Source organism: Mauremys reevesii, linkage group 3 (genome assembly GCF_016161935.1).
Source record: "Mauremys reevesii isolate NIE-2019 linkage group 3, ASM1616193v1, whole genome shotgun sequence".
NCBI lineage: Eukaryota > Metazoa > Chordata > Testudines > Geoemydidae > Mauremys > Mauremys reevesii.
Window position 1 is genome coordinate 77983712 of NC_052625.1, and position 22552 is coordinate 78006263.

At 42.7% G+C, this 22552-nt stretch overlaps 1 protein-coding gene across 3 annotated transcripts in view; it reads left to right on the forward strand.

Moving 5' to 3' along the window:
* LYST (lysosomal trafficking regulator) overlaps window positions 1-22552 on the forward strand; it is a 159988-nt gene that overhangs the window by 21271 nt on the left and 116165 nt on the right. For all 3 annotated transcript variants that reach the window (XM_039528956.1, XM_039528954.1, XM_039528955.1), the window contains exons 2-4: window positions 9960-10053; window positions 12594-12792; window positions 21826-21916. In XM_039528956.1, the coding sequence (XP_039384890.1) occupies window positions 12601-12792; window positions 21826-21916 (283 nt within the window). In that variant the 5' untranslated portion in view covers window positions 9960-10053; window positions 12594-12600. The remainder of the gene's footprint in view (window positions 1-9959; window positions 10054-12593; window positions 12793-21825; window positions 21917-22552) is intronic.

The following is a 22552-nucleotide window of genomic DNA, read 5'->3' on the forward strand; positions in this document are numbered from 1 at the left end:
AGAACTGACACAAGTGTGCAGAGGGATTACCAGAATCTTCTGATTCTGTTGTGTATATTCTGTTTAATCAAAGAATGCCATGTTAGGTTCTCAAACAAAAAGTGATGTCACATTGGTCCTCAATGTTGTGAAATTATATCCATGTAGTATGTAAGAAGTAAGAGCGGCAGAACACAGATCCTGGACTTCAGAAAAGCAGAGTTTGACTCCCTCAGGGAACTGAAGGGCAGGATCCCCTGGGACGCTAATATGAGGGGGAAAGGAGTCCAGGAGAGCTGGCTGTATTTTAAAGAAGCCTTATTGAGGGCGCAGGAACAAACCAGCCCAATGTGCAGAAAGAATAGCAAATATGGCAGGTGTCCAGCTTGGCTTAACAGAAAAATCTTCAGTAAGCTTCCTTTTTATGTTTAAGTTCACAAGAAGTGGAAACTTGGACAGATGACTAGGGAGGAGTATAAAAATATTGCTTGAGTGTGCAGGGCTGTAATCAAGAAGGCCAAAACACAATTGGAGTTGCAGCTAGCAAGGAATGTGAAGGGTTTCTACAGGTATGTTAGCAACAAGAAGGAGGTCAGGAAAAGTGTGGGACCCTTACTGAATGGGGGAGGCAACCTAGTGACAGATGTGGATAAAGCTGAAGTACTCAATACTTTTTTTTCGTCTCGGCCTTCACAGACAAGGTCAGCTCCCAGACTGCTGCACTGGGCAGCACAGTATGGGGAGGAGGTGAGCAGCCCTCAGTGGTGAAAATAACAGGGTAAGGACTATTTAGAAAAGCTGGATGTGCACAAGTCCATGGGATGGATCTAATGCATCCGAGGGTGCTGCGGGAGTTGGCAGAGCCATTGGCTATTATCTTTGAAAACTTGTGGCAATCGGGGGAGAGCCCAGATGATTGGAAAAAGGGAAGGAGGAGAATTTGGGGAATTACAGCCTTACCTCAGTCCCTGGAAAAATCATGGAGCAGGTCTTCAAGGAATCCATTTTGAAGAACTTGGAGGAGAGGAAAGTGATCAGGAACAGTCAAGTCATGCCTTACCAACCTGATTGCCTTCTATGATGAGATAACTGGCTTTGTGGATATGGGAAAAGCAATGGGTGTGACATATCTTGACTTAGCAAAGCTTTTGATATCGTCTCCTATAGTACTCTTGCCAGAAAGTTAGAGTATGGATTGGATGATGGACTATAAGGTGGATAGAAAGCTGGCTAGATCTTCAGGCTCAGTGGGTAGTGATCAATGGCTTGATGTCTAGTTGGCAGCCAGTATCAAGTGTAGTGCCCCAGAGGTCGCTCCTGGGACCGGTTTTGTTCAGCATCTTCATTAATGATCTGGATGATGGGCTGGATTGCACCCTCAGCAAGTTTGTGGATGACACTAAGATGAGGGGAGAGGTAGATATGCTGGAGGGTAGGGATAGGGTCCAGAGTGACCTAGACAAATTGGAGGATTGAGCCAAAAGAAATCTGAGGTTCAACAAGGACAAGTGCAGAGTCCTGCACTTAAGATGGAAGAATCCCTTGCACCGCTACAGGCTGGGGACCAACTGGCTAAGCAGCAGTTCTGCAGAAAAGGACCTGGGAATTACAGTGGACGAGAAGCTGGATATGGGTCAACAGTGTACCCTTGTTGCCAAGAAGGCTAATGGCATATTGTGCTGCATTAGTAGGAGCATTGCCAGCAGATCGAGGGAAGTGATTATTCCCCTCTATTCGGCACTGGTGAAACCACATCTGGAGTATTGCATCCAGTTTTGGGCCCCCCGCTACAGAAAGGATGTGGATAAATTAGAGTCCAGCAGAGGGCAATGAAAATGATTAAGGGGCTGGAGCACATGACTTACGAGGAGAGACTGAGGCAACTGGGGTTATTTAGTTGGCAGAAAAGAGTGAGGGAGGGATTTGATAGCAGCCTTCAACTACCTGAGGGGGGGTTCCAAAGAGGATTGAGCTAGGTTGTTCTTAGTGGTAGTAGTTGACAGAACAAAAAGCAATGGTCTCAAGTTGCAGTGTGGAAGGTCTAGATTGGATATTAAGAAAAAACTATTTCACAAGGAGGGTGGTGAAGCACTGGAATGGGTTACCTAGGGAGGTGGTGGAATCTCCATCATTAGAGGTGTGTAAGGCCTGGCTTGGGATTATTTAGTTGGGGTTGGCCCTGCTTTGAGCAGGGGGATTGGACTAGATGACCTCCTGAGATCTCTTCCAACCCTAATCTTTTATGATTCTATAATATTATGAAAATATATGTGTAGAGTCTGTATCAAGGTGTTAGTCACCAGCAAAGATGAAAAAGTCTCATAAACATTTCTTGTCAGACTGTTTAAATGTAAGTTGAGTATTTTATGTTTCACTGATATGAGATGAAACATAAAATACAGGAATATTTGGTACACGAATTAATTGCAGTAGCTCAGATACTGTGTGGTGAGTATTGATGATAAATATCAATGTTTTAAAAGTGACTCGTGAAAATACCCCTAAAGTTAATGGGAATGCATGTAATTTAATATACAATCCTAGTGAGCATCCTGCTTGTAGTGCTAGGCATAGTTCTTCGCAAAGCATGAAGTCATGAGACAAGATAAACCATGTCAGTCCTAATAAATAGAAAGGATGCTTTGTTTTAAATGTAAGCTCTATTAAAATATAGCTTGTTGCGTTGCAGGCGGGCCGGATAAAGCACAACAACCAATATGATTGCAAGCTGAATCATTTATTATTTACAATGCCTCATATTATATAGGCTTCTCCATATTAGCAAACGTCAGACACACCAACATTACATTGCTGCTGATTGGTTCTTTGTCTGATACACACACTTTTCACATGCATGGCCCTTTGCTTACTGGTTTCCCATTTCCCATGCAATTTATCTGATCCCAATTAGGCCACCTGGCATTTGCCTCGCTCTGGCAGTTCCCTACTTTCTCATAACAACTTTATCTAACTCCTCTATTCGTGTTGTCCTGCTGCTGTAACTTTCCACCAAGGCAGCATAGGGATGATGTAACCCGACAATAGCTGGCTTCATTGATAGCACATTTCAGAGTTGACGCTCTTGTCAAATGAAAGACCAGGCTTTGTTTAGTGTTTTAAAAAAGAAAGAGGCAAACTTGGTAGCCTTGTTAATTATTGCTACTTTTCTAAGTATGTAATTTCTACTTCATGTCAGTAGTGCAGATGCTACTGTCAACCAGGCTACTTAAATATCATTGGCTGATGCACTTGGAATGACAAAATGAGGTATCAAGCAGGTTAGTCTTCTGCTGATACACTTGAATTGAAGGTGGATGGTTCTTGTATAGGATTGCTCCTGTCTACACTGAAGGTACACTTGGAACATATGCCACTGGGGAGGTCTGAATGATTCACTCACTTTAAAAGTGGAAGAGTTGATAGCTTCTTTCTTTCTTTAGCAAGCTGAAGAATGTGGGTACGTCTACACTACGGGACTATTCCGAATTTGCATAAACCGGTTTTGTAAAACAGATTTTATAAAATCGAGTGCGCGTGGCCACACTAAACACATTAAATCGGTGGTGTGCGTCCATGGTCCGAGGCTAGCGTCGATTTCTGGAGCGTTGCACTGTGGGTAGCTATCCCGTAGCTATCCCATAGTTCCCGCAGCCTCCCCCGCCCCTTGGCATTTCCGGGTTGAGATCCCAGTGCCTGATGGGGCAAAAATCATTGTTGCGGGTGGTTCTGGGTACAGCCTCACCCCTCCCTCCCTCCCTGACAGCGGCAGACAACCGTTTCGCGCCTTTTTTGCTTTGCTTGGTGAACCGTGCAGACGCCATAGCACAGCAAGCATGGACCCTGCTCAGCTCCATACCGCAATCGTGGATGTTTTAAACACCTCGCGCACTCGTGCAGTATATGCTGAACCAGGACCTTCGAACCGAGGCGAGTAAGAGGCGGATACGGCAGCGCGGCGATGACAGTGATGAGGACGTGGACACAGAATTCTCTCAAACCGCGGGCCCCGCGCTTTGGAGATCCTGATGGTAATGGGGCAGATTCTATCCATTGAACGCCGATTTTGGGCCCGGAAACAAGCACTGACTGGTGGGACCGCATTGTGTTGCAGGTGTGGACGATTCCCAGTGGCTGCGAAACTTTCGCATGCGTAGGGCACTTTCATGGAACTTTGTGACTTGCTTGCCCCTGCCCTGAAACGCCATAATACCAAGATGAGAGCAGCCCTCACAGTAGAGAAGCGAGTGGCGATAGCCCTGTGGAAGCTTGCAACGCCAGACAGCTACCGGTCAGTCGGGAATCAATTTGGAGTTGGAAAATCTACTGTGGGGCTGCTGTGATGCAAGTAGCCAAAGCAATCACTAAGCTGCTGCTACAAAGGTTGTGACTCTGGGAAACGTGCAGGCCATAGTGGATGGCTTTGCTGCAATGGGATTCCCTAACTGTGGGGGGGCGATAGATGGAACCCATATCCCTATCTTGGCACCGCAGCACCAGGGCACCCAGTACGTAAACCGGAAGGGGTACTTTTCAATGGTGCTGCAAGCACTGGTGGATCACAAGGACGTTTCACAAACATCCACGTGGGATGGCCAGGAGGGTTCATGACGCCGCGTATTCAGAAGCACTACTCTGTTTAAACGGCTGCAGCAAGGGACTTACTTCCCAGACCAGAAAATAACAGTTGGGGATGTTGAAATGCCTGTCGTTATCCTGGGGGACCCAGCCTACCCCTTGATTCCATGGCTCATGAAGCCATACACAGGCAGCCTGGACAGTGGTCAGGATCTGTTCAATTACAGGCTGAGCAAGTGCAGAATGGTGGTGGAATGTGCATTTGGCCGTTTAAAGGCTCGCTGGCGCACATTACTGACTCGCTCAGACCTCAGCCAAACCAATGTCCCCTATGTTATTGCTGCTTGCTGTATTCTCCATAATCTCTGTGAGAGTAAGGGGGAGACCTTTATGGCGGGGTGGGAGGCTGAGGCAAATCACCTGGCCGCTGATTACGCGCAGCCAGACACCAGGGAGATTAGAAGAGCACACCAGGAAGCGGTGCGCATCAGAGAAGCTTTGAAAACGAGCTTCATCAATGGCCAGGGTACAGTGTGACTGCTGTGTTTGTTGATGAACACCCAACCCCCTTGATTGACTCAGTCCCTGTAAGCAACTCCCCCTCCCCCTTCGAGTACAGCTTACTTATGCAAATAAAGTCACTTATATTTAAAAAGCATCCTTCTGGTTGGGCTGTCCACAGGGGTGGAGTGGGCGGGTGCACGGAGCCTCCCCCCACGCGTTCTTACACGTCTGGGTGAGGAGGCTAAGGAACATGGTGAGGGGGGAGGGTGGTTATACAGGGGCTGCAGCGGCACTCTGTGATCCTGCTGCCGTTCCTGAAGCTCCACAAGACGCCGGAGCATGTCAGTTTGATCACGCAGCAGCCCCAGAGTTGCATCCCGCCACCGCTGATCTTCCTGCCGCCACCGCTGATTTTCCTGCCGGTCTTCCTGTCGCCACCTCTCATCTCGGTTGTCCCTCCTGTCCTCACGTTCACTGGCCTCTTTCCTGTAATTTGAAACCACGTCCTTCCACTCATTCAGATGAGCTCTTTCATTGCGTGTAACTTCCATAATATCCGAGAACATCTCATCTCGTCTTCTTGTCCTCCGCCTTATCTGTGCTAGCCTTTGGGATGGAGGAGGGATGGTTGAAAAATTTGCAGCTGCATGAGGGAGATAAATATTTAGAAAGATACATTTTACAGAACAATGGTTATACTGTTTCACAGTGAACATCACTATTCACCTAGCACATGTGATTTCCCTACAAGGTCGCATTTTTCATCTTAATAGTGACCGCTTGCAGCTCTGGGTTTACAGATCTCACAGACACATCAGGTCCAGGCATCAGAATTCAGCTTGCATGCGGCCATGGTAAGCCACTGTCTCAGTGATTTACCCCTCCCCAACGCATGGCTAATACCACGCTAGCTCCCTGCTAATCAACAACCTTCCCCTCCCCACCCACCGGTGACCAAACAGAAAAGATCATCGGCATTTCACTCCTCCCCTCCCCGCTCGCTCGTGCAGGAAAGTGTCTTTTTTAAGCTGCTGCATTCCACGAAACCAGTAGAAAAATGGCCACCCCCCTTACTTAAATTCCTGATTTTTAACCAGGTTATCCTGAACGATATCACTTTGCTGAGGATAACAGAACAAGATAAAGAGCGGATGCTTCTTGAATGCCAGCAGTCCCCGGGACCATACGCTGCGATGCTTTGCCACGCAATGATACCTGATTACTTGCTACATGCATGGCATGGTAAAGTGTCCTACCATGGTGGGCGGAACAAGGATGCCTTGCCCAGAAACCTTCTGCAAAGGCTTCTGGAGTACCTACAGGAGCTTCATCGAGATGTCCCTGGAGGATTTCCTCTCAATCCCGGACATGTTAACAAACTTTTCTAAGTAACTATACTGTCTGCGAATGCATCCCAAGTCCTCTGGGCAAATCAATCATTAAAAAAGGCTTGCTTAAAAAACACTGTTTGCTATTTGCAAAGGTACACTCACCAGAGCTCCCTTCCAGGGCGTCATTCTCTGGAATAGTTGCTTGTGAGGGCTGGGAGCAGGGTAATTCCGTCAGGGTGATAAAAGCTCCTGGCTGCTGGGGTTCACGGAGTGCTGTGTGCTCTCTGCAGGTCTTCCTCTTCTTCTTCCTCTTCATCTTCCCGTCTGCATAATCCTCAGACATGGCAGAGATTACAACCCCACCTCGGAATCCACGGTCAGGGTGGGGTACTTGTGGCGCAGCCCCTAAAAATTGCGTGCAGCTCAGCATAGAAGCGGCATGTTTTTCGACCTGCCCCGGACCTTCCGTTTGCTTCTTTGGTTTTCTGGTAGGCTTGTCTGAGCTCCTTAACTTTCACTCTGCACTGCACGGAGTCCCTGCTGTGGCCTTTATCCGTCATCGCCTTAGAAATTCTTTCAAATACTTTTTCATTTCGTCTTTTGGAACGCAGTTCTGTTAGCACTGAATCATCTCCCCATATAGCGATCAGATCCATTACCTCCCGAGCGGTCCATGCTGGGGCTCTTTTTCGATTCTCAGGAGACAGCATTGTTAACTGTGCTGATGAGCTGTGCGTGGTCACCTGTGATGATGAGCTCTCCACACTGTCGAAGCAGGAAATGAATTTCAAAAGTTTGCGGGGCTTTTCCTGTCTACCTGGCCAGTGCATCCGAGTTGAGAATGCTGTCCAGAGCGGTCAGTGGTGCACTGTGGGATAGCTCCCGGAGGCCAATACCGTCGATTGCGGCCACACTAACCCTATTCCGATATGTTAATACCGATATTAGCGCTACTCCTCTCGTCGGGCAGGAGTACAGAAACCGATTTAAAGAGCCATTAAAATCGATATAAGGTGCCTCCTAGTGTGGACGGTTGTGGCGTTAAATCGGTTTTACGCTCCTAAAACCGATTTAAACGCCTAGTGTAGACCAGGCCTGAGATTACTTTTAATGGGCCATGTTGGGGGAAAAAAAAAAGTCTTAGAAATTTCATGGACAGATATTTTAAAAACAATTTTTTTCTGAAACTTTGGTAGAAAAGCCATTTTAATTGACATTTTCATCAAAACCTTTATTCTTCAATGAGTTCTAGTCTCTAGCTTTGACTCTAAAGTTCTGAGCAATTGCAAATGGAGCAAAGATATTGCTGAATTTGAAAAGGCTGTGCTGCACCTATGGGTAATCATTCTGGTCCTGGCTCTGCTGAATGGAAAAATGTCACTTAGTAGCTGCCATGTTTCTGAACTGGGGCTCTTGGCCTTGCTTGGTGTGTTTTTTTTTTTGTTTTTTTTGTGTGGTTTTTTTGTGTGTCCTTCTCCAGCTTAGCTTTTCCACCAAGTTTTTAATACGCCTTGAAACAAATGTAAAGATAAGTGAAAGTTCACTTAACATTTCAGTAGTAAAGTTATCTTTACTATGCACAGTAATTAGAGTATGCTTGTAATACTTTACATGTAGTAAGTCAAAAATACACTGGGGAGTATTTCTCCGTTGAAGTGTCAGAAGTATACCAGTATCCTGCATTGTGACTCCAGTCCTTTTGTCTATTGAAATCACTGGGCAGGGCAGGGCTGGAGACACCTCTGATGGTGCCAGGTCAGACCCCCCCCCCCCCCGCCCCGTCTGCCCAACCCTCATGCATCTGGACCCCAGCAGACCTCCCTGCCAAGCCTCACCCCTCCTTCCCTCAGAACCCCCCTGAGGCCCCACCCCATCTTGATGGTGGCTCATACCCTGTACTGGGTTCAGTTGCTTGTCCCAGCTGGGCTGGGGGTGGGGAAGGAGTGCCATTCCCCTGCAGAGAGCAGCTGGGGCAGACACATCTCCAGAAACTACTCCCGGCTCCACCCCTCCGCCCCCCCAACATGGACCTCTGGGGCAGGCCTGGCCCTTACGCTGTGTCAGGGTTGGGTGCAGCCTCACAGCCAAGCCTGTGTCCCGGGAGGGTGAGGGGCTGCATGCAGGGTGATCTCCCACCTCCATGCAGCCAGTGGCCTGTGCTCTCCACTGCCATGCTGGAACCTCCACATTTATTTATTGACCAATAAAATTTGCAGAATTTTGCAGATGAACCATTGGTTTGACCCAATATCGCTGTTCTTATGTACTGCATTAAACAGTTTATGAGGCAGTTCAGACCTTGCCTCCAGAGATTGTGGGCCCATTTAACAAGAGCCCAAGCAATGTTGATAGTGTTCCTCAGTGATGTTTTGATACTGGATGTTTGTAGGGCTGCTTCTTAGCCCACTAGACCTGCTTCTTCTTAATCATATTAGTTTGCTTGCTTGCTACCTCATAATAAGAGGAAGTGTCAGTCTGTGTAGAGAGCAGTGTCAATGCTACAGTCAGCAAGAGGAAGAGAAAGTGCCTAACAATATACAATATAAGTGTAGGTTAGCATAGCTTTAGCTGTATACAATGCATAGTAGTACTATGATCAGTGAGAAATCATTCATTATTGATCTTAAAAGCACTTCACATGTCTTGTCTTATCAAGTGCTTAAATAGCTAAACTGAACAATAAGGAAAGCAGCAGAAGGTATTTTTTACAGAAAACTACTTGGCTATTTTGCTCTAGTCTCCTTGCTGCTATTACAGAGGTCATACATGTAAAGATTGCTTTCCATACAGCCTATGTTATAATTAAGTTATCATATTTGACGTTAAGTTTCCAGGACACATTTGATGTAATAATGATGCTGGCAGACCATGTGCCAGCTTTTGAAAAGGCCCTCCCTTTTTTATGAACTATTTCTGGTTTATAGAAATGTTCGGTTATTTTTTGAGTGCTCAACTTGAGACCTCTAGCACTTGACTCTTCTCCCCTCCTCCCCCCACAGTTTCCTCTTCCAAGAGATGCTGACATCATGTACTCAGTGATGTCAATTGGAGTTGTGGGTGCTGAGCACCTCTGAAGAACACAGTTTTGCATATTGAGCAGGATACTAAAATGGTTCACCCAAAATTAGTGGACAGCCTTGAAAATGTCAGTTACGTGAGTTAAATTAGTAGAATACTTGCTGTCTGCTTTACAGAGTCATTGCTATAAAGTACCTTCAGTCAAAAGGTGATAAGCGCTAAGTACAACTTGTATTTTAAATATAACTCGATGAAAACATTACTTGTCAACTCTTTGCCTCGAAATATTTGAACTACAGTAGCTTTTGTGTTATTAGCTTGTCTTTTTTATGCGTAATCTTTATTCCCTGTTACCAGAATCATAAAGCTTTAGATTGAGTCAATTCTCCATCCTAACACTCAAAAAAGACTTGCAAAAGATTCATTGGTCTATTTCATAAGTTTATGAAACACTACATTTAAACTTTAACTTCAAAATTACAAAATAGTGTATTACAGATATATATTTTTTTAAAGACATTGTGACTTACAAACATTTCTCATGTCTTACAGGCAAAACTTTAAGGAAATATTGCCAGAATTTCTCTGTTTTTTCTTGTAAAAAGAAAAGAAATGTGTAGCTGTATTTAAAAACAACAACAACCTGGTAAGTAGCAGTTAGCATTTACATTACACACCATGAATACTTATTTCTACAATGTCATAGGTGTGCATAGAATTTTCATTGAGCCATAATTGGTTACAGCTAAGATCAGTGTTGATGCCTCTACACTTAGGAAACAACAGTTACCTCACTTCCCTTTTTCAAATAGGGAAGACTGAAAACTCTTACAAGGAAGAGTTCATTTTTGAGTTTCTTGTCTCTGTTTTCATCTCTGTTTGAATTTTTTTTCTTTCTCTTTCCTTGAGTCCCTTAACATCTTTACTTCATTTTCCTTCCAAAGACGACTTGTCATGCTTAGCCTTTTTCTGAGGAAGCACAAAGCATCCTTTTTTCTTCCTCTCTTCCACTGCACAAGGCTGAAGGCTCAGCTTTTGTAGTGCTCCTAGCTGCAGCATAAATTGCAATGATTGGTCCTGAACTCCACTTTTTTTCATATGTATGTAAACCACCCTGCCAGCCCCTCATTCTGATTGTCTCTTGGCCAGAGTTACTTCTCCATGATCCATGATGTTACAGACACCTATACTCTTTAAGTGTACAGTTTTATTTCTATGATGAAAAGTTGCACATGCAATATATAGCTTTCAGTGGAAGAAGTAGTGATCACAACATTCACATGAGGTTTTGAGTATCGGATAACTTCTTAATCTCAAAATTATTGTAGGCGTGTGTTTAAAATTATTTTAAGATACATATTTGACATAATGACTGCATGGGTTTTTCCCTCCATTTCAGTGACATTAATACAACTATTTTAAAAAACAGAGTTAAGCAGTCCTAGAGATCCTTTTTCCTATTTGTATGTGTGAAGGGAGTCATGTGGGCCTGTTCTTACTGATCTCACATTTTAACTCTATTTTAAAATGTATTTTTGGTTCTTGTAACTAGTCTTGTAGCACTAACTAAAATGAGTCATACCAGATATATGCTCTTCACTTTTGGTGTATTCTAGTGCACCCAATATTTCTCTAGTCACCACCACTGCTTCATGTCACTTCCACTATGCCTTTCTCAGTAGCATAGATAATTTTTGATCTTTCTGTAATTTACGTTGTAATTTCTAATATATTTTCCCCTTCCTGTTAATTTCAAATTGCCAGTGTGTTACTGGCCAACTAGCAATATTACCATAATACCTACAAGAGGAAAGAGAAACTTAATTCCACTGGAGTAGTTGGGAGTGGAGGAGATAGAAGAAACATCACTAGGTTTTCTTACAAATAGTGTCCAAATAGTGCACTGGATTTCAGTATGTGCATTTATTTTAAAGTCAAATTCAAATGTTTGGACATATATAATGTGAAGTATTGAAATTTAATCTTGCTCTACTGCATTTGAGTCCTCTCCAAAGTAGAATCACATTTCGAGCAACATGCGTTTAGTGAATATTTATTTCAATCATTTGTTTGTTTAAAATGACCACTGTCCATGCTGGTAAATCCAACATTTAATATTACATTTTATTAGAAATTGAGATGTTTTAGTTTTAGATCTCAGTTTTGATCTAATTTACTTATGTTTTTTAAAAGTTTCTTGATTATTTTGAAAGTAAAGCCTGTTTTATCCTGGGAAAGATGCTGGAGTCCCTTTTTATAAAGTGTTGTTTTTTTAATATACACTTGTGCCTCACTTGCGCAGTGGTGCTGGGATTTTCAAAACCACAGGAGGGAGCTAAATGCCCAAATCCATTGAAATTCAATAGCATTTGTGCATTTAGCGCCCTTAATCTTATCTTATTTGAAAAGTCCCAGCCTACGTGTGCAGTGTATGCATACATACTTTATAGAGCGCGAGAAGATGCATTTAGTTTGAATTCACAATGTTTATGAAAATCCTGAATCATGGGATGTCTGATTTTCCTCTGACTTAGTCATTTTCCTTTAAGTTTTAGCTGCTTCTAAATATGCAGTCTGGGCATTACAGCTCACTTCTAGCTTACTAGAAGACTGGAATTAAGCCATTATTTTCCCTTTATACGTTCACAGGGGAAACTTTGCTTTGTGGAAGTTCATCTAATAGATATTTTATAAATGAGTACTGCATGTTAATACACCTCTACCTCGATATAACGTGACCCTATATAACACAAATTCAGATATAATGCGGTAAAGCTGTGCTCTGGCGGGGGGGCCTGTGCACTCTGGTGGATCAAAGCAAGTTCAGTATAATGCGGTTTCACCTATAACACGGTAAGATTTTTGGCTCCCGCGGACAGCATTATATCGAGATATATTTTCTAACTACATCTCTAAAAGCTATTTATATTATATGAAAATATCTTGTGATATGGATGAGAAACAAAAACACTTCAAAATTTACAGATGGTAGATATCTGTGACTAACTTACGTTTAGTGTAGTTCGTGGAGGGTGGATAGCTGAAGCCACAATTAAAAAAAAAAATAGAAATTTTTTACAACTTTTTTCAGTCCTATAGACTTCATGTGTAGCTCAATCTTGAGAATGGTAAACTTTTTAAAGGATAAGCTTTGATACTTCTCTTTTTTCTTTTTTGTATTTGCAGCTCAGACATGAGCAGTGCCAGTAACTCGCTGGCACGTGAATTTTTGATAGATGTCAATCGTCTCTGCAATGCTGTGGTCCAGAGGGCTGAAGCCAGGGAGGAGGAAGAGGAGGAAACTCACATGGCAGCACTTGGACAATACCTTGTTCAGGGTCGTGGTTTTACTTTGCTTACTACGCTCAATTCCAACATGGATCAGGTAATAGTTTTCATAGCTTTGAGTGACTTGTAGATTATATTTGCATTACAGCAGTTTGCACTTCTGCTATTGTGTTTTGAAGAAAATACGTTTGTGGCAGGATGTGCCTCTTTGATAGGCTTTTTTGTTTGTATTTTCCCTTTGAGATTCTGTACTTTCTTCTGCTGGGTTTTCTTGTTTTGCATGGTAGCGTGTGAATGAACATGATTAAAAAGGAAGTGAAAGACAGCATCCTGTGTGTACATTTGCAATATGCAACTCTTGGGATTTGGGAGGGTTTTTTTTCTTTTTTTTTTTTTTTTTTAAATTAGCCTCTTAATTTTGAGTAGTTTTCAGAAAACCTTGTGTATCTGGATTACACACAGTTTTTCTTTGGCATAGGAAAACATAATTTTTAACAAGAATTCGATATCGGTTTAGAGCATGAATGTTACTTGTTTGCCAGGCTAAATATTTCTTGTCCATTAAAACAAATGGAAATACAGTACAATTATTTCTATGTAAGAACAGAGTGTGAAAGACAGTAAACTTTGTTTTGTTTAATAGTAGCAGCTTTCTTTCTATCCTTCCTAGAAAAAGGACAAATGGGTAAATGCATGCTCCTTTGAAACACTAGCTAGATTCACTAACTTGGTGGTCTTCCAGGGTCTGTGTTAAAAGATCAGACTGCAGTACTGGGGCTAGAATTTGTAGTTGGGGTGCAGGCCTAAAAGAGATGCTATACAGCGGAGTATTGGAAATCTCCTCACCACTGTTCAGAGACTACAATACTAGAACTTGTTGGAAAATGGTGTCCCCATCACCATATAAAATGTCAGCAAAACCAACAAACTGTTTTTTTGTTTTTTTTTCCCACTCAAAATTTTTAGCAGGGGTTTTTGACTTTCCCTCAACCAAAAGTCCAAGTAAAAAAATAAATTAAAAAAGAGGAAAGCAGATGCTTACAATTAAATATCGTTTTGACAAAAACCCAATTTTCTGTCTCCCTAAAAAAAAGCTTTTATGTAAAATTTTTTGCCATACCTGTTCAATATCCATGCACATTATGTCACCAACACTCTAGAATGTGATCTCCTATTTCGCATGGCATCTCTGGGTTTTCCCCAGGCTCTCCCATTCAACCAGACTCTTACAGGAATTTAAAGCATTGTTCTTAACTGAAAAGTTTAGCTCAGGATAAAAATGTTTTTTCTCAGTTTGTTCACTTTGCGCATTTGCCAGCCCTTTGCATTTTCCCAGTTTTTAGTCAATTTATCCCTTGCTAAAAAGACCCTTATAACATCAACAGGGAGCAGAAAAAAATTAGTATTTTTTGAAATACCTTTTAAAAAAATGTACATACTGTACTTAAACAGAAATTGAAATTTTAATAAGCCTATTAAATTTAAGGTGGTAGTGAAGTCTTTAAACTACTAGTTCCTTGTTTGTTTGTGTGCACTTCCTTTCCATAGTCACATTTCTAATCTATTCTAATAGCACAGTCTCTTATTTAAACAATAATACTATAGTCTTCAGCTCTTGTCTTTGTTTCTAAATAATGTCAACATCAGTTAATCCAGCAACCCAGAAATCTTCCCTACAAAGTACACATTTTAATAAACAAGGCAAACAGAATCTCCATAAAAGCAGGTGGTTCTGCTATCTGCAAAACACAACTCTTAATATTACATTGGCTCTCTGATAAACTAAGATGCAGTTAATACCTACCTAATATGGTGCAGATGAAGCTTCATGGTCTCGTTAAGTTATTTGTTTCATAAGTTATCCTGTTTACAACTGCATTGTTTCTAACTTTTGGGTATTGATTTGCGTTTAATAGAAATTCAGACAATTCTAGAACTAGTTCCTTGCAGTATACTGGCTCAAAGGTGTAGAATTTTAGGGCTGACCATTACAAATGCACATTTACAGCCTCTGTGGATCCCAAATGTTTTTGTAGATGATGGCACCTACAGATTTGTTTAAGGATTTTATGAATCTTTAGAGATTTGTAAGTATCAGGGAGAACAGTACATTTCCCACTCAAATTTCATAGCTCTTTGTTAATGCTAATTATTTTTACAGGTTTAAATTCCATAAATATCTTGGGATTCAGAGCTTTGTCAGTATTCTAATTCCGAGAACATGTTGAAACCACAGTATTGCAGAATATTGATACTATTTGTGTTCAGGCTAACCTTCCTCATATAATTTGATGCACAATAGGTTCTAATTAATATCTTCTGTGGGTTAGTTTTACACTCCATGTCTAGAATGGATTTACCTGTTTTACTATGTTTGTTTATATTGTATTTGTAGATAAGAGACAGGTGGGCTTTTTTGTCATCAGAACTTCTTCATATTTAACTGGATGGAAGGATTGGGGAGAGAGATTTTGATGCCAGTTCAGTTAGCATAATTTTTAACTGACACTTGTAAAAGCTGTTAAGTGGGCAGCTATTATGCTTTGAGGAACACATTATAACAGCTGTGTATGATTGTCTAGTTTTATTGTTTGGGGGCAACTTGGGCTCTATTATATATTTATAAATATATGAAAATATAATATAGGAATGTCTTTTTTCCTAAACCTGATATAGGTAATTGCCAATTGCGATTTATTGCTCTCTTGTACTGATGCATTGCGAAATGAAATGTGCTAAAAATGCTTGTAAGTTTCACTTTGTAGATAAGTAGAAAACAAGGATAAAATAAATTCAGTGGTATGGAGTGGAAGACTGGTCAGGAGGAAGAGGTTATGCTATGGAGACTCTACCAATATAGCTATGCCAGCCTATATATGCTTGACAGGAAGCACTCTTTTCTAGACATAGCTGCGTGCACGATGAAGGTTTTGTTGGCAGAACTGTCAGTTGATGTGGTTTTTTCACACCTCCGACTGATGTAACTATGGTGATATAACTTTTTTCAATGTAAGACCAAGCCTTCGTTCCTATCTTTCGCTCCACTGAATCTAGTGATAGTACTAGTCTGCCTGTTTCACTGTATTAAGTGGTATATATGGCAAGTTTTTTGTAAGAACATCTTTAGGAATCTCTTGCTCTTTGTTATGGGGAGCAAGAGAACAATTGAGGTGGGGGGGAAGAACAACAAAAGAGAAATAGACTTGACAGGTACACTTTCCTATCCCTTTTATGCAGTTTCCCATTGGTTGGGGAGAAGGAAATGGCAAAAAGCAGCCCGAGGAGGGAAGTAGACCTGGGCATAGGAGAAGTGGGTAACAAGGAATTGGAACAAGAGATATAGGCTGTAATTACCTGAATGAAACCACCACTAAAATGTGTATATGCCTGGTTCCATATTAGGAGTGGTGTTTAATAGTGGTTTTGTAGTTAATACAAAAACTATATTAGCCTTTGGGCTGGTCTACACTGGGGGGTGGGTGTCGATGTAAGAGACGCAACTTGAGCTACAGATTACCGTAGCTGAAGTTGACATATCTTATTTTGACTTACCTCCCGTCCTCACAGGGCGGGATTGATGGCTGCGGCTCCCCCGTCGATTCCACTTCCGCCTCTCGCCCTGGTGGAGTTCCAGAGTTGACGGGGAGCGCGGCAGGGATTGATTTATCACATCTTGTCTAGACGCGATAAATCGATCCCAATCGCTTGCTACCCGCTGATCTGGCAGGTAGTGTGGATGTACCCCCTAAGTTGCAAAGTGAAGCCTTTGAAAGTTAGTAAACGCCAATTCATTGGTTTTCCATGCAACCATAATTCTATGCCATGTGTTTATCTTGTGCGCTGAATGAGGCAGAAATACTGGCGGAGAAGTCATATCTGATCATGTAATTAAAGGATATCATTATACATATGTATAAATGGGCAACATTTCAAAGGTGTAGCTGAGACATGTGATTTCAAAATAACAGGGAAAAACATTCACTGTAGCTTGCAGTTAACTGTATACTTTACCAATGGTGCTGCAGATCCCTCTTTAAAATTTCCACTGAAATCAAGGTTACACTGTATAAAGTTCCTGCATAAAAAAATTCATCTGAAAAAGTAGCTATCTTGAATTTATTACACAGACCTACTTATCCTGCTCACGTTGGACTGAAAGCTATTGTTCATTCCTTTCCAGGTGAAACTGTTAGCAATATATATTTTTTCCCTTTTAATAGGGACTCAGGAGGCAGAGGTTCATTTTCCTATCTCTGGAGACAAGCTTCCAAGACCATAAGAACTGACTTAAATATCCGTGTATTACATAACAGCAATGTTAACTTGTATGAAAGAGGTAGAGTTCTTCTTTCAGTAACCCTATTTATATTCCACTGAGGGTTACACATGCATACCATGCGCCTGGAGTTGGAGAACTTGAAAGTAGTATACGTTGGTCCGTATGTGTGCCCTGACTTGCGTTGTGTTTCTGTCCAAGGCAATAAAGGGCGGGGTGGACCGACCACTTTTCCAGTTCTTTCTCACTGCCACTTGGTCCAGGTCAGAATGGTCAGTATCCTCATCTCTGAACTTTGAAAAAATCACAGCTGTAATTTAATAACCAGTTTTATTTACCGTTTTTTATTGGTTTATCTTGCCTAGTTTTAGTAGTCCAGTAGTTTTTAATGATTAGTTTTAGAATAGAATCGGAAGTTGTTCACCTGACACACCCTCCCCTAGTCTCTTAGGCAGTCAGCAGACTCTGCCCAACATCCTGGGCTTCAAAATCTGTGCCTCCTGACCACAATCCTTCTGTGTCAGTGATGACCATCAATGCTACCTCTAGTGCCTGGGAGAAGCTCACATTGCGCTAGATGCAGCAATTGCCAATCCTTCTCCAGCAGAAGCTGGAAGGCTGAGCTCAGCCATGAGAGCTCACAAATTTCTCAGACTGAGGCTAGGGAACCCTCTTGAACATCAGCCTGATTTAGTGAGGCATGCACCTCCCATTACAACGTCTGACTCTGGTGCCAGCAGAGCTGACCCCACAGTGGGGCCTGCTTGGAACTTTCAGAAGCACTCCCATAAGCATGGGGCTACATCTTCCTCTAAATCCAAGAGAATGGATGCTCCCTCCACTTGCTCAGCCCAAGGGGATGGATCTCTCCCAAACCCCGCAGTCACGAGAAGAAGACTCAGAATCCTTGGGATCCAGTGGTCCTGGGCACTGAACTGCCAGTACCGCAATCACTGGCACCCCACAAGACATGAGAAGTCCATACCGGGGAAATTCCTCAGTGCTTGTGCCAATGCCCAGGAATAAGAGTACCCCTCATGTTGGGAAGATCCAGATCCAAGTCTGAACCCCAAGAGGTCTTATCCTTACCAGACCCAGAGTGCCCTCAACGGGGGCCCCTCCACTTTCAGGGAGATAGTATCCCCTCCATGGGATGTGCCTCGGTTACAGACTTCCTTGCCTTTCTCGCAGGTACTATACTCTGTTCCATCAACTCCAACAGTACCGCCACCAGAGCCAGAGTCCACTTTCTCCCCTTCTGATGAATCTAAATTGGGAGAAGAGCTGTCCCATCCATATCACACCTGTGCAACATCATGGAGACATGCACACCCCTGGGAACAGTTGTCTCATCATCCTCAGAGCCACTGGCACCCCATGCCAGGGAGACCACCACCACCTCTGGTGGATTCAGCTTACTGGCCATACTGGGGACCTTGGGTGATCAGTGTCCTCCCTCAGAACATGTCCAATCCACAAGAGAATCACTGCCTGCTTACCTATTAAGCAGGTTCATGGACCTGTAAATGGAAGAAGAATCTTACACCCCGGTCCCAGCAGTTCTGATGGAACTGGAAAGGTTGTCGTCGTCCTCCTCTTCTCCTGTTGCAGTGACTGCATAATCTTCCTCCTGCCCCAAAATGATTTTCATCTAGTCCAGGAGCTTTCAAGGAGAGTTGCGGGAGAACGCCATATCTCCCGCAGGAGATTCAGAACTTGCAGCATAAGCTCCTGGATATCCTACATACCTCTGCACCAGAAAGAATAGTGCTCCCAATTAACAATAACATAGAAGAACCAGCCAGAGCTGAACGGCATACTCCCCCCACATGTTCTGCCAGTCCCAAAGCAGTGGAGAAACATTACTACGTCCCTACCAAGGGATCTGAGTACCTCTTCTTCCACCCAGCTCTGAACTTGCTTGTGGTCCAGGCTGCTGCAGAGAGGACCAAGCAACAACATTCGCAGGTACAAGGAAGAGAAGTGACTTTCTGACAAGATGAAGACTTCTCTTCTTCTGCCAGTTTGCAATTCAGGATAGCCAATTATCAAGCTCTATTGGCTGAATATGACTTTCTGAATTACGCTAAGTTTGAAGAATCAACTGATGCCTTACCACAAGATCCAGGGCCGCTTCTAGGCCCTCACTGATGAAGGGAAACTCATAGCCAGAACTGCCCCTCCCGTCTGTGGTAGACATTGCTGATACCTCCTCCATGGTCATTGCCACAACTATCATGATATATACGGAGTTGTGGCTTCATGCTTCTGGTTTCCCTAGGGAGGTCCAGAACCCCATCAAGGACTTCCCTTTTGAATCCCATCTTTTAAATCAAAAGGCTGAGTTCTTACATACACTGAAAGACTCTAGGGCTACCCACCGCTCATTGGGGCATGAGTGTATGTGCCGGAAACAGAAGTTACACCACCTATCATTGGCCCAAGGTACTGGTTGTCTCAATTCTATCACCAGAGATCTTACACGCCTCTATGGAAATGCCTGAAAACGTCCCAAAATCCAAATATCTCGCTTCCTTGGCCTTCCATCACTGTCTTCCCTTTTGCAGGCCCAGCCTCAAGCCAAGAGGTATTTTTGATGTGAGCTGAAGAGCCAACAACCACACAATCTAACACCTCATGACCCCTCCGTTCCCTTTGGGTGTCACTTAGTACTTTTTTACCATGCTCGGAGTGCAATAACAATGGACAAATCAGTGCTGAATGTCCTCTGCCATGGCTATATGATTGAGTTTGTCATGCTTCTTCCTCCAAAAGTCCCATCCTCATCCCTCTTCAGGAATCACTCTCTTGACAGTATCCTCTTCCAAAATGTGAACTCCTAATTGCATCAGGGAGCAATAGAGCAGAAACAGGGTTCTACTCAACTTGCTTCTTGACTTCTTAGAAAAAAGGAGGTTGGAGACCAATCCTCGACCTCCATCAGTTTAGTCACTTCATCTGCAAACTCAAGTTTCACGTGGTCACATTGGCAGAAATCATTCCCTCCTTAGAAAAAGGCATGTGGTTCACAGCTCTCAATATGAAGGACACTTACTTCCATGCCAACATCCATCCTGCCCGCAAACATTTTTTCAGATTCATAGTGGGCACCGGCCATTTCCAATACAGTACTTCCTTTTGGAATAGCTACTGCTCCCAGAGTCTTTACCAAAGTATTTTCCATAGTGAACTCACATCAGGTGTTCTGATCTTGTTTTTTCCATACCTTGACAACTGGCTCCTGGCAGCCAGATCCCACCAGGAAGTCCTCGTGTCAACCTCCATGTTACTCAATCCTTGCTTCACTGGGAATCAATGATAACATCAAGAAGTTGCTCCTCAGCCCCCACAGTCACTAGATTTCATAGGGGCTACCATAAACTCTATCACATCATGGGAATACCTGCCCATAGACACGTGTCAGGCAATGAACACCATTTCTCACATCATGAATGATCCACATGTACCAGTCAAGATGTGCCTGTCTCTTATGGGCCACATGGTTTCATGCACCTACATGACCCCTTTCATGAGACTTCATCTTCACTGCCTCCATACATGGCTCCATTCTGTGTACTTGCAAATCTGTCATTCTCTGGACCTCAGGCTGAAAGTTCCGGCCAAGATACTATCATCCCTACTACTGTGGACAGACCCCCAATGGGTACGACTGGGGTCCCTTTCTTCCCTCCTCTCCAAGCAAACTTATCACCAACGCGTCTCTATGAGGCGGGGGAGTCCATATGGATGACTGCTTAGTACAAGGCACCTGGACCTCTTGTGACTCCAGGATGCATATCAACATCTTGGAACTTTGAGCAGTGCGAAGGATGTGTGAATCCTTTCTCCCACTCCTATATCAACAAACAAAATCCCCCCACTCTCTGCACAGAAGTGCTCAAGCTCTGAAACTGATGCATCAAATTACACTATCTGCAGCTTACCTTCCGGGAACACAGAATGTGCTTGCAGACTCACTCAGCAGGCACTTTGTGAGTGACTGTGAATGGGAGCTTCAAAATACGGGGCTATGCAACATCTTCAAACAATGGGGGACCCCAACCAGGGACCTATTCGTTTCTCAGACCAATAGCAAATGCACCAAATACTGTTCCAGAGGAGGCATCAGCTGTCGCTCCCAGTCGATGCTCTCCTTCTCTTGCGGTCAGACCAAATCAACTACACATTTTCTCTACTGTCGTTCCTACCTTGAGTTTTGTTCATGCTCTATCCTATTTATAAGTGTTGAGAGTTCCAGAATCTCTGTAGGAATGACATTTTCAGAGAAACAAAATTACAGATAAATAAACCCTTTTTCCCCCTCTGCAGAATTCCATTCTCCCATTGTGCCTTGTTCCAGTTAACTTCTTCCTTTAATAGGTAACTTACAGCCTCAAAAGGACCTTTTTTTTTTTTAAATGTGGGAAGGCAATACAGATGCTAATTTAAAAAAAAATGAAAAGCATAGCATGTCTTGCATCCAGAGTTTCGTTTCTTATGGTCTCCCTTCAGATCAACAGTTGTTTGCTTTCAATTTTCACTTAATGTTTTATTTCCTCCCTTAGGTGAGGAATTCTTTCAACAAGAAAGGTTTGGATAGCTTTGACATTTATAGACTCAATTGCAAAGATGTGCTAAATATTTGCAATGCTTTCTGATTGGCTGTGGTTTATAGTTAGAACACTTCTGCATAGATGAGTTTATTTCTCTAGTGTAGCTTTTGGGGATACAGGGAACTGAGTGTTTAATTTTTAACAAAATTTACATTGGGAATCTATGGCAGATGGAAAAGTCCAGCTATTTCTGTAAAACTACAAAACATGAACTTTTAAAAATATTTTGTTTCCAATATAGGAGCTGACATGTCGAGAAGAACTTCTAACTCTCCTGCTGTCGCTTCTACCATTGGTGTGGAAAATACCTGTCCAAGAAGAAAAAGCGATAAGTATGTTTTCATCATACTACACTATCAGAATCATAGCAAAAATTATGTATTGTAGTAATGTGTGCTTGAAACTTAAAAAAAAAATGAAATTCCTTGTTATGTATGGTTTTGAATCCAGGATTTTTTAATCAGGCAATGAGTCTTACATTTCAATCTGGTGACTTCCTTTTTTTGAGTTCTGTATACTTTCTACCAATAGAGGGAAGACTAAAGTATCTTACGTATAGTTGACCCCACATTCCTCTATGTTTTAAGTCCTTTGTTTATCTGAGTCTTGTTACTATATGTAGATTCACCATACTTATAAAGCAAGTCTGATAGTCTACTGCAGGGGTCGGCAACCTTTCAGAACTGCTCTGCCGAGTCTTCATTTATTCACTCTAATTTAAGGTTTTGCGTGCCAGTAATACATTTTAATGTTTTTAGAAGGTCTCTCTCTATAAGTCTATATTATAAAATAAACTATTGTATTTAAAGTAAATAAGGTTTTTAAAATATTTAAGACGCTTCATTTAAAATAAAATTAAAATGCCGATCTTATCAGTTTAGTGTGATCCTTTTCCTTGCTGAGTTTTCCAATGTGCACCACAGCAGGGAGTGGCTGAGGCCAGGAGCAGAGCCCTGGGCTGGCTGCAG